The 16,287-nt window shown below is 29.2% G+C and overlaps 1 protein-coding gene across 15 annotated transcripts in view; it reads right to left on the bottom strand.

Annotated features, from left to right (window-relative positions):
- Positions 1-16,287, bottom strand: part of LOC145260568 (uncharacterized) — a 504,115-nt gene that overhangs the window by 24,551 nt on the left and 463,277 nt on the right. For 9 of the 15 annotated variants that reach the window (XR_013864332.1, XR_013864331.1, XM_080118830.1 and 6 more), the window contains one exon: positions 7,922-8,067. The exons of the other annotated variants lie outside the window; for them this stretch is intronic. Coding sequence is in view for 7 of the 9 variants with exons in the window: in XM_080118830.1 (XP_079974956.1) it covers positions 7,922-8,067 (146 nt within the window). In the remaining 2 variants the exon portion in view is untranslated. The remainder of the gene's footprint in view (positions 1-7,921; positions 8,068-16,287) is intronic. 15 annotated transcript variants of the gene reach the window in all.

Genomic DNA, 16,287 nt, shown 5'->3' with positions numbered 1-16,287 from the left:
AAATGTTAAACTAAAAAAATAAAAATAAAGATTCATTAAAGAAAATACAAAAAAAAAAAAAATGCTATTGTAATTGTTGCATATTGGAAAGTTAGAAAACAGTGAAAAAGTAAACTATTTCTCTTTGTCAAAAATTAGAAAACGATGACATCAGCTAAATAAAGCCTTTTTCAATCAATATACTTCTGTTGCATTTTACATAAAAAATTTTCATTCTCTAAATATCTTCAATGTATCTGAGAATAAATTGCTGCTGATTAACATTTCCTAATGTTGAACTCCAGCCAGAATTGGACATTTTAATTGTCACTTTATACTAACACTGCTTTAATTACAATAAAGTCTTCTAATTATGGGTTTCAACCACTCCCATGGAATTCTCAAGTGACCAATTGTGGTTTTAGCAATCAAGAATTCCAAGAAACAAATTAGGCAGTGAAAATTAAAAGAAACAAAATTTTTAACAATTGTAGAAGGTAAAAAAAGAATATTTTTTTTAGATACGTTCAAAGATTTGTTTTGTTGTGTTCACAGTTTAAATGTCACTTTCATCACAAACTGCACAGTTTGAAAGGATTCATTTTTCAATGAAAAACATAAAAATAGATATGCAGAGATTGTCCAATTCATAGAAATTATTAAAAGAGAAATGTTGCTTATATATTTCTTAATATTAGCCAACAAGATTGAAGGAAGAAGGAAATGATGTACAAGATAGAAACAAAGGCACGATTAAATGGAGCCAAGAACATGTAGCTCCACAATGACAAAGATTTAAGAGAGAAAGGAAAATAGATGACAGAAGGGTAAGCACTTGATTGCTAATTGTACACACAAGACATTGTTGAAAAAATTTAAAAAAAAAAAAAGACCGATGGAAATGGAATCTTGATTAAGAATCACAAATGCTTTTTTTAAAAATTTTAACCTAATTGTTAATGCAGCAAAAGTCATTGCAATTCTAGAAATTGAAGATATAAATCCATTTGGATGATCTTTTATAGAGGATGAAGAAGGTTTATCCTGTCAGTTTTTATTCCAAACAAAAATAACTGCAGAAAGCACATGTATTTTTTTTTTTTTTTACTATTGTTACTGCTATAAGCAACTCTACATTTTTTTTTTTCAATAATTTTCGCAAATGTACAAAATAAAACTGAGCAGACCTAAGAGGACTGTCAAAACCACCCTTTCTGTGAGAGGAGGCTTCTCCACAATTCTTGACCAGCAACATGATTTTGTTATCATAGCTGCATTGTCATTAAGTGTCAGTATTTCTCATCAGCCAGTGACCAACCGGCTAGATTGCATACTAATAATGAGCATGGCTAAACGGTACAGATCCCCCCCCCCAAAAAAAAACCCTGAGGTTTCAACCATCATTTGTATATGGATACCAGAATGCATTGTTCAACTTTATACCTGGTGTGTGTGTGTGTGTGTGTGTGTGCGCACGCGTCATATTCGTCTTAAAGCTCAGTTTAGTCCACAAGTTGTGCAAAATGTCTTCCAAAATAAACGATTACATTCTCACCTATTAAATGTTTCCATATCAGTTGTTGAGTAGTGACACTATTTTAAATATACCATGGTGAAAAATGACTGCTTTGGAGAAATCAAAACAAAATTTTTCCCTTTAAATAAAAATATCCAAAATTTTTTCTTGAATGAATACTTTTCATTTTGGAGAAAATAAATTTCAACTAAAATAGGAACAACAAGGTGAGAAAATTAAAATCTCAATTTTCGATCTTTTGAAAACTTAAATTTCTGGTAAAATATATAATTCATTGAATGCTGAATATCTCATTAAAATTGGAGAATTTTTTAGTTATTACAAAAATTACTTTAGCCAAAATTGGTGGAATTTTAATCTTTTGTTGGTAGAGGATGGGAATAGAGAATAAAAAAGGAATAACCAGAACTGAGGGAGTGCATACTGAATGACCAGAGTTGTGTTCATTATTTCCACCCACAAAAAAAAAAAAAAAAAAAAAAAAAGGTTTTAGTTCATTTGCAAAGACAATATTGATAAATAAAAACAAAATGAAAAAAAAAAAAAAAAAAAAAATGCCTGTCAAAGGACGTAAGTATACACACGTCATTAAATAAAAAGGTTATATTATTATTTCCAAAATTCGAAAAAAAATTTTGACAGGAAGACTGTAAAATAAATATTTTCCAAAACTCATGTCTTGATCTTTATTTCTTGAATTCTACAAATTATGACCCCCACCCTTTTTTTATTGGAGGAGGGGTGTAAAGATTAACCTTGAAAGGCAGCATTGGTTCGTTTAAGATTGACTACAATAGTTTTGTGTGTTTGTATTGATATATATATATATATATATATATATATATATATATATATATATATTTATTTTAAAAGACTCCCCCCCATTATAGTCTCCCTCCCTGAATGAGTGTTGCATTGATAGCAGCAGCAAATAAGCATAGATAAAGTAGCAGAAAAATTTGGGTGGAAGTGATTTTGTGATAGCAAATTGGACGGAAAAAAAAAAAAAAAAGCATCAAATAACTGAGCTTGGATTTCAGCAAAGGGGAAGCAGGACGGGGAATAGTACTAAAATTTAGCAGTTTTATAATCTGTGCAATTTGAAACAAGCAGTGACAAATTCTTTAAAAGACAAGAAACATTGGCATGCATTTGGCTTATTTAAAAAGAAAAAAACGTTTATTCTTAAATGGAATAATTTTTTTTCAGAGAAATTTGTTGACAGATCAGTAAACAGACCATAAGTTTTTAAAAAATTTTTTTTTTTTATTGCAATTTTGGAAAGGTAAGCCAATAGAAATTGCATCATTCACAAAGTCATCAAACGTATATTGTTAAGAGAATGGAAGAGAGAAGAAAAAATTTTCACTGCCTCTCATTAAATGTCTGAATTCTTAAGTTTTGTTTTAAATGCGGCATTGAATATAGGAACTCCAAACACACCATTAATTTCGTCAACTTACAAAAAAGTAGAATTAGGTTAATTAGGATTGATAAAGCGATTAAGACATTTTTTTATGGCAAATTAAAATGAAAATTGACTAGAGGATTATAATCACAAAAACGCACTTAACCTGAAAATCAAATATCTTCTTTATAAATATTGTTAAAAGTTAGTCTTTAATGGAGGATCAAGTTTACAACTGATTGATGTAAATACAGGGTGACCCCCCCCCCCCCCAAAAAAAAACAAAGAACCCCCCCCCCAAAAAAAAACAGGACATTCAATTGTTTTTCTGAGCATTTTACAGTCAACGAAGAAAAAAAGGCCAAAGACCCTAGTGTTTTGATGTGATGTTTTGAATATAATAAACTAGTTATGGCCAAAGTTTCATTTCATTCAGACAAAACACTAAGAAATTAAGAGTTGGGGCCAGTTTTGTTTTGGGTCACCCTGTATATGAATACAGATGCTTTTATTTTTGAAGACATTTTCTTCTTAAATTTCTAATGCAGAAGAAAAAAGATTTTTTTAATTTCCCTCAAACAAGTTTTCAGCCATATTGTTTAAATTTGATTTTCGGGAATTAGAGGCCGATTGAAAAATCGATTTTCCAAATATAATCAAATTTAGTTTTTGGAGCAATAAAGAGAGAAAAAAAAAAAAAAAAAAAAGTTCTTTTACCAAATGAATGAAAATTTAATCTGCTACATTTAATGGTGTAAAACTATTTTCAAGTTTTTTTTTCTTCAAGATTAAAATTTGTTCAACCCTTGACATGCGCAAAACAAATATGATTGCATAGATTTTCCAATTCTATTACAGTGATCTGACATGACTGAACTGAATTTCAATAGCGATCATTAATTCCATAATCTTTAATAGTATACATAACACTATTCATATTCCATTCTTAGTTTTGCTTTTCTTTGGCTTTTCAATATTGAACTTTTTTTTTTAAATTAAGTTTTAATATCCCGATGAAACTTAGTGATTTTTTTGATAACTTCCACGAGAATCTGCCATTTTTCTAATGGAAAAGTTGAATTTGTAAAAAGTCTCCATATTTCAATCAAAATCTCGTTATTTAAATAAATATTGAGATAATGTTGAGATTTTGATTGAAGAATAAGAAAAACAACTTTGCATATTTTTAAAAAGAAAAAATTTTATGTACATAACATGCATAACATATTTCATATCTAAAAAAAAAAAAAAAGTCAAATGCATCGTGAACAAATCCTAAAACTTGGCAATTATTTTAAAACAAATGTACAAAAATATATGAATTTTGTCAAATTAAAGGAAAAGGAAGACGTTTTAAGAATCGAAAAGACGAAGTTGTCGCCGATGAAAATCGGATGACCTAAAATTCTGAAGTTGACAAATTATGTAAGATTTGTGATTTGAGGAAAGTATTTTTGTAAATAAAATGGGTGAATGAGGAAAGAAAAATATTAATAGAAATCAAAATCCTGTGAACTTTTTGAAATAAGTGTCACAAAATATAAAGAACAGATTTTCAAATGAAATTACAAATAAAGAATGGAGAAAAAAAAACAAAAAATTTTTTTTTTAAAACTATAATAAAAATAATTTTGTTAGGAGAGAGATTTGTTTGTAAGTTTTGTAAATATTAACTTATGCATACTCAACTAAAGTTTTTTTTTCTGATGGTTAGAGTTAAATTTGGAGATAAAAGCAACCAATAATGAAACAAGGGTCAAGAAAGGAAATGTTGGTTCTTAAAAACCTGAAAGAATAATTTGGGGTCGTGTCACAAGTTGACAGGTGAGGTTAAAGAAAGATTGGAGAAAAAGGTTAAAATAAAAAGATTTGGGTAAGGGTGGAAAGATAAAGATGTATGTCTCTAGAAAGTATTTCGAGAGAGAGAGAGAGAGAGAGAGAGAGAGAGAGAGAGAGAGAGAGAGAGTCACTGGTTTATGTGTTTACTCAAGAGTTAATGGGTCAATATTCCAGACACTGGGAAAACAAGGCCTTGAGGAAGGAAAAGCCTCTTTATCAATATCAAGATTATTCTAATTAAAGATCAGAAATTTTTTGTTAATGCATGATTGACAAAAAAATAAACTTCTCTTTCTTCATTTTTTTTGTGTTATGTATTTGTCTCTCTCCCCACATCTATTTATCATGCCACTTTCAATTCCATCTTCCCTCTTTTGTTTGTATCTGTCTTTAGTTAGAAAAGGTTCCTAATCACCCCCCCCCCCTTATGGTATAAAAACAGTAGAGTATTCAAAAAATTGTTTTTATAAAAGTTGTTCCTAAGTTGTATTAGTTCTTATATGATGACAAAAATGTGTCATTATGGACATTATTATATGACAATTATGTACTATTATTAAATATTAGGCTATACTGAATTTTTGGACTAGAAAAAAAACAAAAATAAATAAAAATGAAATACTAAACAACTATTAGATGCAGGATGATAGTTGTCATCAATATATGTGGAGCATATCACAATGTAAAAGTAAAGTGATTGACCATAGTTGAAGGCGACATACAGGCTCCTTTTTCATTAGCTACTAGATGTAAGGGAGAATGCTACTCCTTTCCAAGTATTACTCCACTTACATCTTATAATGCTGAGTGTTTAATAAGGGGGCATCAGCTACCATTTTTTTTTTAGGTGTTTGGTATGGCTTGACCGAGCATCGAACCCAGATTTCGTAATCTATTACCATCATGTCAAATAATTTACAATATAATCACATTAAATAAGGAATAATTTTGTACACTTCTGACGATATTAGAGAAAAGCAACTCTTAGCCCGAGAAGGATTCATACTTAGCTAAGATTTAATTTTTTCCAACGATCAGATCGATACTACATCAGCTTCAGTGGACAGACCAAACAGTAAACTTGATATTGAAATCCAAATAAATGAGAACTCAACTGAAATACAGTTTTATTTGAATTTTTAATGGTTTACACTGCATAAGTGTTGTGGAATAAGAATTAACGTAATAGTTTGTTGGGAGAATTCCAATGTTTTTCTTGATTTCAATATTCTAAATCGTTTAATTGCTCCAAAACGTAAAATTTCATTTTTTGGGGATGGTATTTGGTTTATAGTGCTGATCTATTTTTAAATTTTTATAATTTTCTTTTTAATTTGACAAACTTTTTAATGTTTTCTTTATCTTGTATCAAAGATTTTGATAAATTTATTGTGAGATTTTTATATTTTTCACTTGTACAATTTTTGTCGATTTTTTATTTAAATTCATTATCTATAAATTTTCATGTCAATTTAATCAATAAATATGGGTGATTTTATTAATTAGCACCACCAATAGAAAATTAAGTAAAAAAAAAAAAAACCCAGAAAAACTTTTAGAATTTGGGCTCAAATTTTTCCAATTCCAATATCTTAAAAAGTTCCAATTTTTTTCAGTTCAGATTAATTGTGCTAACACTAGTAAATACTGACCACACTGTAAAATATACCAGCATCAGTTTTAAAAATGTTTCAATGTAATGGAAAATTTTTTTTTTTTAGTTTTCAGGAATCAAAAAATTCATGTACACACAAATTTTTTGATCTCTGAAAACTAAAATTTTTTTTACATTACATGGAAACATTTTTAACAAGCTTTCAACTTCCATAAGGCATCATCAGGTGTAAGAGGATTATGTGGCAAGAAATGAATTATTTTGAATCTTAATTCATGGATTTTGCTTGACTATCAACATCAATTTCTCCAAAACGCATTAAATTTACATCATTTGTTAAAAGGTATTAAAAAAATATTTATATTATGATTAATTCATTTCATTTGCTATTTATTTTATACATTTTTAACTGTATGTGAGTTGGAAAATTTCCAGGTTTTATTTTAATAGTGCTGACTATTTTAGTAGAGTAATCTTAGTAAACAATTCAATATAGTCGCCATCCTGTCAATGAAAACAATATTACTTAAAATTTGTCATTATGCAAGTTTTGAGCTAGTTTTAATTAATTTCTAGATATAATTTCAAGTTAGGCTCTTCTGGTGTTTGTGATTAGCAAATAAAATATGTAATATTCATCATAAACAGCTACTTTGAATTTATGCTCTTACAATTGCATTTCCTTTCAATTACATTATTAGGATAGATATTCTCATTTTGCTTAATGATGGTTCAAAGAAAGTTTTCACCCACAAAGATTTATCTACTAATATTGTGACTCGTGAAAAACAAGGATCATATTTAGTAGCACATTATTTTGCAAATCACTGATAGTAAATTTATATTTCAAGCATTTTCATTAGCTATGCAATATAAATTTCACCAACCAGTAAATTTGTTCCAAATTATGAAGTTGTTAGTGAAAAGGGGGGGTAAATAGAAGTACCTAGAAAGTTTGTTTATACTGTGTCGATTAGAAAGTAATTTTTTTATATTATACACATTTAATTTTGAAATAAAAATTTCAGAAAAATGGAAAATTAGTCTTTGGAATAGTAGATAAGCATAGGAACAAACACATTAAAGCTGAATGAAGATATTTCATTTGTTTGACAATACCCATTTGGCATAAATATATTCTTGTTGATAAAAATAGAAATATCTTCAGCTTTAATGTGTTTGTTCCCACGCTTATCTACTATTCCATAGACTAATTTTCCGCATTACATTATGCATGATGTGAATCAGTGATTTCAGTTTGGAAATTTACAATATTTCAATAGTTATCAGTTTCGACGTTTATTCGTATACTTTCCAGTCATAATAGCAATATTACTTAATTTCTGTTATGCAAGTTTTGCCTAAGATTTACAACTTTGATAAAAATTGAACGAGATAAAATGTTTCTTCTTTTAAATAATCTTGACATTAAGAAAGAGGTAAAAGACAGCCATCATCACAACCCATTCAGTTTTGGAATATATACGCCACCACCATGGGGAAGGGGGGGGAGAGGAAAGAGCGAAAGAGTGTGGTGCCTTACGTCAACTTGGTATTGCAGTGTGAACACTTTAAGCAGCTTCTGTGGTAGATGTTTTTGTTGGCCTCAACGCGTTCCATTGCGTAAACGGTTTTCTCGCATGCAGCACACTTCTCGACGTGGACAGGTGCAAATTTGTTTCCTTTATCCTGCACAACCAAATTAGTAGCAACAACATGATTAGTTAACATGCAACGGAAGAAGACCAGCGTCACGAGAAACACCCCCTACCTTTTTTTAAAAACATTTAAAAAGATTAAAATCATTTTGATATAAAGAGATAAAATGTGGCCCCACATGTTGGCCGTATCAACGGCCACATGTGCAGAAGCAGCCATCATTGTCAGCATTTTCAAGCGGTCACAATCCACCGGTAACCCAACAATCAGTGGCAGGAAACGAATGTAGATTAGAATCATCTCAAAAGCCCAACCCACATGAAATTTGGCCATTTCTTAAATGCCACATAAAAAAGCCACAATTGATTTAAAGGGAGCTATTTTAAAAACGTTTCTAATAAAACAACTACACGACTTAAAAATAAAACTACATGACTAATAAATAAAACATGCCTTTTTAATATTTTAAATAACAAAAATTAAAAATGAAGAATGAAAATGGAATAATTTTTCTCAAAGAAAAATAAAGAGCGAAAAACTAGCATTTTCGGAAGATAAGGATATTTGCTTAACATAATCAGTTTTTATACAATTTTGAACATGTGAAAATGCAACACGAAATATTGTGAAAGCTGCATCAAAATTGAGAAACTGTATTAAAGTGTAGAATTTCAGTGATTTTTATCATTGGAAAATCACTTTTGCTAAATTTTTATGGTTACTTATTTTAAATATTTTACTGTTAAAAAATTTATTTTAACTTGAGCAGCGTTCTTCATCACATGATTACATAATATATTTAGGTTTTTGAAAATAATTCCCTTTAAGCAAAATGTAAAAAAAAAAAAAAAAGAAAAATAAAAAGAAAAAAAAAGGTCAACAAGTGTAACATGCAGATAAAGCAAATTGCAAACCGGATTCTGTCTGAGAATTTAATTAAAAAAAAAAAAAAGTATGAAGAAACTTAATAGTAAAGTAGACTTAAGTTTTAAAGAAGGGACATGAGATAGCAGATGTGACCAGCTAAGTCCCAATTAAATGACAGTGCATCTGTACAATCATTGATGGAGAAAGTGAGAATGATCCACAATAAAATTATAGTGTCAGTGTTTTAGAAATCAGACATAAATATGAAGTTAGGCATGTGTAGATGTTTATACATTCCAATGTATAGGATACACTCCTAAACTAATTAAATGATCATTACAATTTTTTTTAATACAGCTACTTGACGTAGTAGATCTTTGTTGCAAATTTCAATTTGTACATTTGTCTTAGGTATGCACATGAGTAAAACATGGGTGTCAATATTTTAACTGACAACAATGACAAAATGAATCAAAGTCTACCCCAAACATTGTAATAATCTTAAACTAAAAACTTAGAAGATTTAAAAAGTGTGCAAATGTGCGATACATATTGAATCACTGATGCATGGTGACCATGATTTTAATGCTAGCAAACATGTAAAATTTAAGGTTTACGCTAAGGAAATTCAATGAATCTTGTTAATTAGTGTCTCATGATTACAGATCAAATTCAATGAAAAATTTGATGGATCATATTATGTTCCTTAATTTTTTGAATACTCAAAACACACTAAAATTTAAAGAATTAATGTCCAATACGAAGTGTTAAAATTTCACAAAAATCTGTGGTATCTGAATTTTCATAAAAGGTTTCATCCACGTTGCATAAAACTAAATATAGCTCCTTCCACTGAGCAGCTGTTGATCTGTTAATTAGTTTAAGAGTGAACTCTGTACATACAAATATATGAACATACCTCATGTATACATATATATCTCTCTCAAACATTTAAAATATAATCCGACATGAATTTTGTTTTCCATTAAATGATATCTCATTTATTATTCCAATTAATCTGCTGGCCTGAATCATTTTAAATGCTATTATATTTAATTTGTACACATAAAATTTGACAAAAGAAATACTCAACAAGATCAGGTGTGCAGACTTGCTTAAATAAAGCATAAAAAAAAAGAAAAAAAAAAGCATATTTTTTTTATTCACATTTTAATTTCATATATACTCATCCATACGTACATACACAAAAGGGGGAAACTACTACTGATGAAGATATGCATGTATTAAAGTTTTTTAAATGATACTTTTGTACTGCAGGCCTTGAATGTATTTACGTTAAAGAAAAACAATGTTTATGACATATTGTAGATTCTTACTTGGTTGCGGCCTCACAAGAACAGTATTTAATGCGGGTAAAATCTAGCCCCCCAAAAGAGGGCACTCTAGATTGAAACAAAAGTTCACTGACTGAGGACAGAAAAGATGCATTTTGTTGCTAGCCAAACTGCAAATTCTAAGGCGAGTCATCACATGGAAAAAAAAAAAAAAATTACAAATGTTTTAGTAACGCAATAATGCCCCAAAAGATTTCTCAGAGACAAAAAAAGATGTACAATAAATAAATTGGATGTAAAATAAAACATGGCTAATCAATTGATTATATATAACTTAGATATTTCTTATAAGAAAGCATTGTGAGGTTTGATTAAAAAATGCTCTATTCGATCTTTGACTCAAGAAAACTGAAAATGTTATGGTTCATTAGAATTATTAAAAGATAGCAGTTGATTATTTCACGTTCTTATGCAGAGTAGGCATGTGAAGGGTGGATGGAGCCCTTGATGTTTGATGGGAAGGGAATGCCTACAAAATTTAAGGAAATAATCAAAGATGATAAGAAAACAAAAATTATCCCTGGCACAAATAGTCTAAAGCCATGCTTGGAATGTGTGAATAAAATAGCTAATGCTTTAGATGATGAAATTGTCTTTTTTTCCAACAAAAATAGAAATGTTGTTATTCTTAAATCATCTATAGTCAATGTCAGTCAGTTTTGTTGAAAATAAAAAAAACTTACAAATTGAACAATTGTCAAAGAGATGCTGCCATCATACCTTAGTTTGAAATAACATTTTAAAAATAAGATTTGTTAAAAGTTTAAAAACAGGATTTTTATCATTAAATATGAAAATTTCATGGATTCATCATTTCTATCTTTCTTTGAAATCAAACAATAATTTGCCTTCTGTCTTTTATAGATTTTAAAGGAAAGATTGCAAAAAGAAATCTATAACATTCCATTCCACCGACTGTACTAACAACAGTGCCATAACAAGAAAATGAGAACTAATGAAATGATTGTCCCATATTTTTAATGAAAAACAAACAAGAAACGTTGGTATTTTATTGAAAGATAAACAGTTCAATCATAAGTAAAATACACATCAATATGGCCGAATTAACATTAAAAAGTAAAATTTATATCTTTGTTTCTTTTGATAATTAAGATGCAAGTAAAAAGGGATTTAATAAGAGAAAAAAGATCCTTATGTCCAGACTTTGTCATGCATACAATAACTTTCTAGACACAGTGACAGGAATGAAAATGGAGTTCCCTTCCTCCAAAATATTTTTAAAATGGAACTAAAAGAGATATTAAAAAGGATGCTGCAATTGTTTAATAAACTATAAAAAGAGAAATATTTTAAAGAGAAAAAAAAGATAAGGAATTCTTGTTTTTAAATTAGATATCACCTAGGGGTCAGTATCTTAAGGTGTGAAAGAGCTAACCTCATTGGAAACATCTGCTTGCTAGCCCCCACCTCCACTGAATGAAAGCAGCAGCTATGTCATTACTACATTGATTGGTGTTAGTAGTCCTCCCTCACTGTGGGATCAGAGACAGGGGAAGGGTGGAGATCATTTAACAGAGAGAAAGCGCATGCGGCTGCAGCAAGATAACATAATCATATCACCATGACAACTGCAGTAGGAGATAAAATTGAAATTTTAAACAAATCTGACACAAGAAAAAAATATTTTATGAATTTTTTTTTTTTTTTTTTAAAGTTAACCTGACTTCGTTTCTAGAGTATTCCAGAACTTAAACTATTCCATGGCGTTTTAACAAATTGATTTCTACAGTTGAGAAATGTGGGCCTTAAAAAGGACACTCACAAGTGAATGCATGAAAAGCTTTCAATAATTATAAATAAATTGACTCACACAATCTACCAATGATGACAGAAGAGATGACCTTTAAGACTTCATAAAAAAAAAAAAAATTCAAAGCCCAAATGCCGATTCAAAAGCTTGAACTGGTTTTATATATGCAACATTTTTGTTAAGAGCAGAATTGCTGCCTGCAGCAAAAAAGAGAGCCGACAATGTCACATCTTGATATGGTGGGTGCAAAAATAAGCATACACAGTCAGTCGGTCAACAAAAACAGATTTGCACATATTTATGTTGATACAACAACATGTGTATGTGTGCTGAATATTATCAATGGAATGTATGACATCTAACAATTGGTGTATAGATGATCACAGCGCTCATTCCTTATTTTTTTATGACAAAAAAAAAAAAAAAATGGTGAAGAGAGAAGTAAACATTCACCAGAAAACTATTGCTTTTACGAAATGATACAGAATGCAGATGCACAAAAAACATTTTTTATTACTTAATTGGCAAAACTATTTTCATTTTTATTTCATAAAAAAATTTGATTCTAAAATTGAAAAAAAAAAAAAATTCATTTTCTGATTGTGATGAGGTGTGTGGTGGGGGATAGAGTAAAATCATGTGACACAGATAAGTTGGTAGAATTTACTCCAAGGCCCTGAAAAACTTGGGGGGGGGGGAAGAGAGAGAGAGAGAGAGAGAGAGAGAGAGAGAGAGAGAGAGAAAAAAAGGTACACCTCACAGACTTACACCTTCACTAAGTATTTTTTAAAACTATTTTTCACATTTTATCCAATAGCCATTTAAAACGAATCAAACATTTTAGTAACAAAATATTACCAACATTACCATATGAAGGAAATTTGTAAGCAATATTCGAAGGGGAAATACAAACTTCATTTGATGGCAAATTTATTTTGTTATCTATAAAAAAAAAAAGAAAAAAAAAAGGAAATGAAGAATCAAATCAATTTAACCATACTCAGAAATTTGTTGAGTAGATAACATCCGCTCGTGTGTGTGTATGTGTGCGTTAAATCAAAATATTGACTGAAGTATTAGTGCCATTTGGTATCTGTGGACTCAAAGTAGGTATCCCAAACTAGCCTAGTTTAGGATGCGAAAACTGGTAAATAAAGTTAAATATCCCTTAACTTCAACTTGGGATATCTTGTTTATTTTTATTTTCATAAAGTTTTGATTTAAATAAAATTTAATCTTTTTGCTTTATAGATATATAATTCTTTTTCTTGTGTCTTTAATAGTTTTTTTTCCAGGTTACTTCAAGTTATGTCACTAATTTTGGTGAACGCCGCTTTATTTTTTTTTACACAAAAAAATGTTGGTGTTTTTCAGATTTGGTGCGCACGATATTGTGAGTCTTTACCTATAAAAAAATAGTACCATTTTAAAGAAAAAAGGTCCCTTATCAATATGGTGAGCTTAAAAAAGAGTTTTAAGTTGTTTTTCACAACAACAACAAAAAAATTCAACTTGAAAACTTCAGTGAAAGAAATTCAATTGAAAAAATTCTGAAAATGGCACCGTTTTGTAGAGAAATCTCTCCTCTTTAATAATCTGTTGGTGTCATATTACTACGCTCATAAATCAAGAAGCGCTACTAATAAAAGTGAGTGTACCTACACATCGAGATTTACAACTTAATCCCAAGTGACCCAAGTAAGAAGTATCATCACAAAAATCAAGTGTCAGCATGACTGAACGAAAATGTAAACAAACTTGTTTCACTCTGAATTTGTTTTTGTTTATTTAAAAGTTATTGTTTGAAATAATATTTTAGTGCGACAAGCACATCAATAAAAGAAATGAAAATTTACAAATTTAAAAAAGTAATGTCAGTTGTTTATTTTCTATATCTTCTTTCAAACTTTCATATGTTCTTTGCTTTATCTTCTTTCGGTTAGATAAGCTTCAGCATTGTTAAATTATCTTTTTAAAAATTAAACTGGGTACATTTTAAACCCAAAAAACATTTTTTGCGTGTGAATGCGGCAAAATCTTTTTTTTTTTTCATTTTAAAAAATGTGCCTCATTTTTTGTTTACTTATTTAATTTTCTTATGTTCTGTCGGGCGTTTTTGATATATCTAACATTTTTTTAAATAATTTTTTTTATCAGACTGTACATTTACATTACTTAAAAAAAAAAAAAAAAATATAGTTAAGTTTTAATTTATGTGCAACAAGTCATGTGTAAATAAAAACATTAACTCCACGTAAAAATATGCATTTTTTTTGTTTATGTTCTATCGGGTGTTTTTGATAAATTTGAAGATTTTGTTAAATTATTTTTTAATTACACTGTACATTAATTAAAAAATAACTGAAAATATCATTAAGTTGTATGCACGTGGCGTGTAAATGAAAAAATTAATTTCACTGTAAAAATTTTTTTTTTTGGTTGTTTATTCCCGAGGCGGTACTTCTACAATTTATCGCCGAAAATGGAAACACCATTTTTTTTTGCACACCTGTCGTTAAAATCCGAGGGAGAAATTATGGCCGGTTAGAAATAAATAAAAAATTTATGAAAAAAAGTAAATAAAGAAAGTGAAAGAGAACATATCCGTGATTGTTTGATTGAAAATGTTTCGATTTAATTAATGAAAACGGGAATGTTTTGAAAACGTATATATATTTTTATTATTGAAAATGAAAATGACATATTCATAATTGTCCAAACAGAGCGAGCGCCATTCAAAAACCAAAACATTTACTGTATAAAAATTTATCAAAATATAATTGTAAAAACATTTATTGAAAAGTTTGCGTAAGAAAATATAATTTTAATAAAACAATTTTGTAATGAAAGCAACATTGGAGTTTTATAAAAAAAATTTTTTTTTTTTTTTAACAAATAATTTTCATGAAACATTTTTTAAATTAAAGCACCTTTACAACAACAGATTAAATTAAATGAAACCGAAAAATTATTATTTAGTTTAATTTTTTTGTTATTTATTTCATGCTTTGGACATAGTTTAAAATACTGATTCCTCCCTCGGATTTTAACGACAGGTGCGCGAAAAAAAAAAAAAAAAAAAAAAAATGGTGTCTCCATTTTCGGCGATAAACTGTAGAAGTACCCCCCCCCCCCGGAGACATTCTATCAGGTGTTTTTGATAAACTTGAACTGAGATATCTCAAGTTGTGTTAGGTGTCAAAATCGACACCAGTGGAAATAAAGTTCAACTAGAAGCTGCTCTCTCTGACTACTTGAGAAGAAATCCAGTTGATTCAAAGCAACAAAAAAGTCCCTTAGTGAATCTGCTGAACATTCAGATAACTCTTGCAGTTGTGATGAAGAACCATCTCAGGATATCTTCAGTTATGAGCACTCTGACACCAACTTTTACATTGGCCAAGTCATTGAGGTTATATCTGCATCCAGCACTGTAATAAAAGTTTTTATCGCAAACCAAAGATAGAAAAGATTTTTTCGATGGCCTTTGTCAGATGACATTGCACAGGTAGAGTCAGCATTTGTTTACAGATGGGATTTTGAGGTAATGTCAGTTTCAAGTGATGATAGGATTTGGAGTGTTCTTAATATATCTACCATAGCAGAAACCTATGAAAGAATTCTGAGAGAAAATCAATAAAGAAAGGATTTGTAGTAAGACCTCTGCCTATAAAATATCTTATTGTTTACTTATCTTTTAAGTTGAAAGTTTTTCAATGTTTGAAAAAAAAAAACAAAAAAAACTGCTTGTGACTTTTTGTATAAAAAATGTCTAAATCTTATTGTTGTCAGTCTTTTTTTTTTTGGTGAGTTTAAATTCCCCAAAGAAAAAATATTTCTGTAGCAAAAAGTTTTGTTATTAGAAACAAGGCAAACAATTTTTTTAATTCCTCACCCCAAAATTAGCAAAGTTTTAAGCTTCTACCTCCAATCGTTACATTTTTACTGCAATTTCAGTAACGTATACTTTTGACTCATTTTTTTAAAAACCCTTTTTTGCCCTTTTTACCAAATTGTCTGTTTGACTGCTTTTACATAATTGAGTGGTTTTATCAATTTTTTCTTTTAATTATAAATTATCTTGATCTCTAATGTGTAATCTAATAATCCTACTAAGAAGATTCAATACATTAGTTTTTGAAATGAAATTGATATGAAGTCAAAGTTGCATTTCCGTGTCATATTTGCACTTTTTTCCCATTGGTAGTGGGATTTTGCCTAGTGTTTAGGTTGGTTTCATCTAATAATTATTGCTTT

The sequence above is a fragment of the Euprymna scolopes genome, chromosome 36, assembly GCF_053919585.1.
Source record: "Euprymna scolopes isolate OS-2025 chromosome 36, ASM5391958v1, whole genome shotgun sequence".
NCBI classification, from domain to species: Eukaryota; Metazoa; Mollusca; class Cephalopoda; order Sepiida; family Sepiolidae; genus Euprymna; species Euprymna scolopes.
Note: the sequence above shows the minus strand (reverse complement) of the source record. Positions and strands in the feature narration are given on the sequence as shown.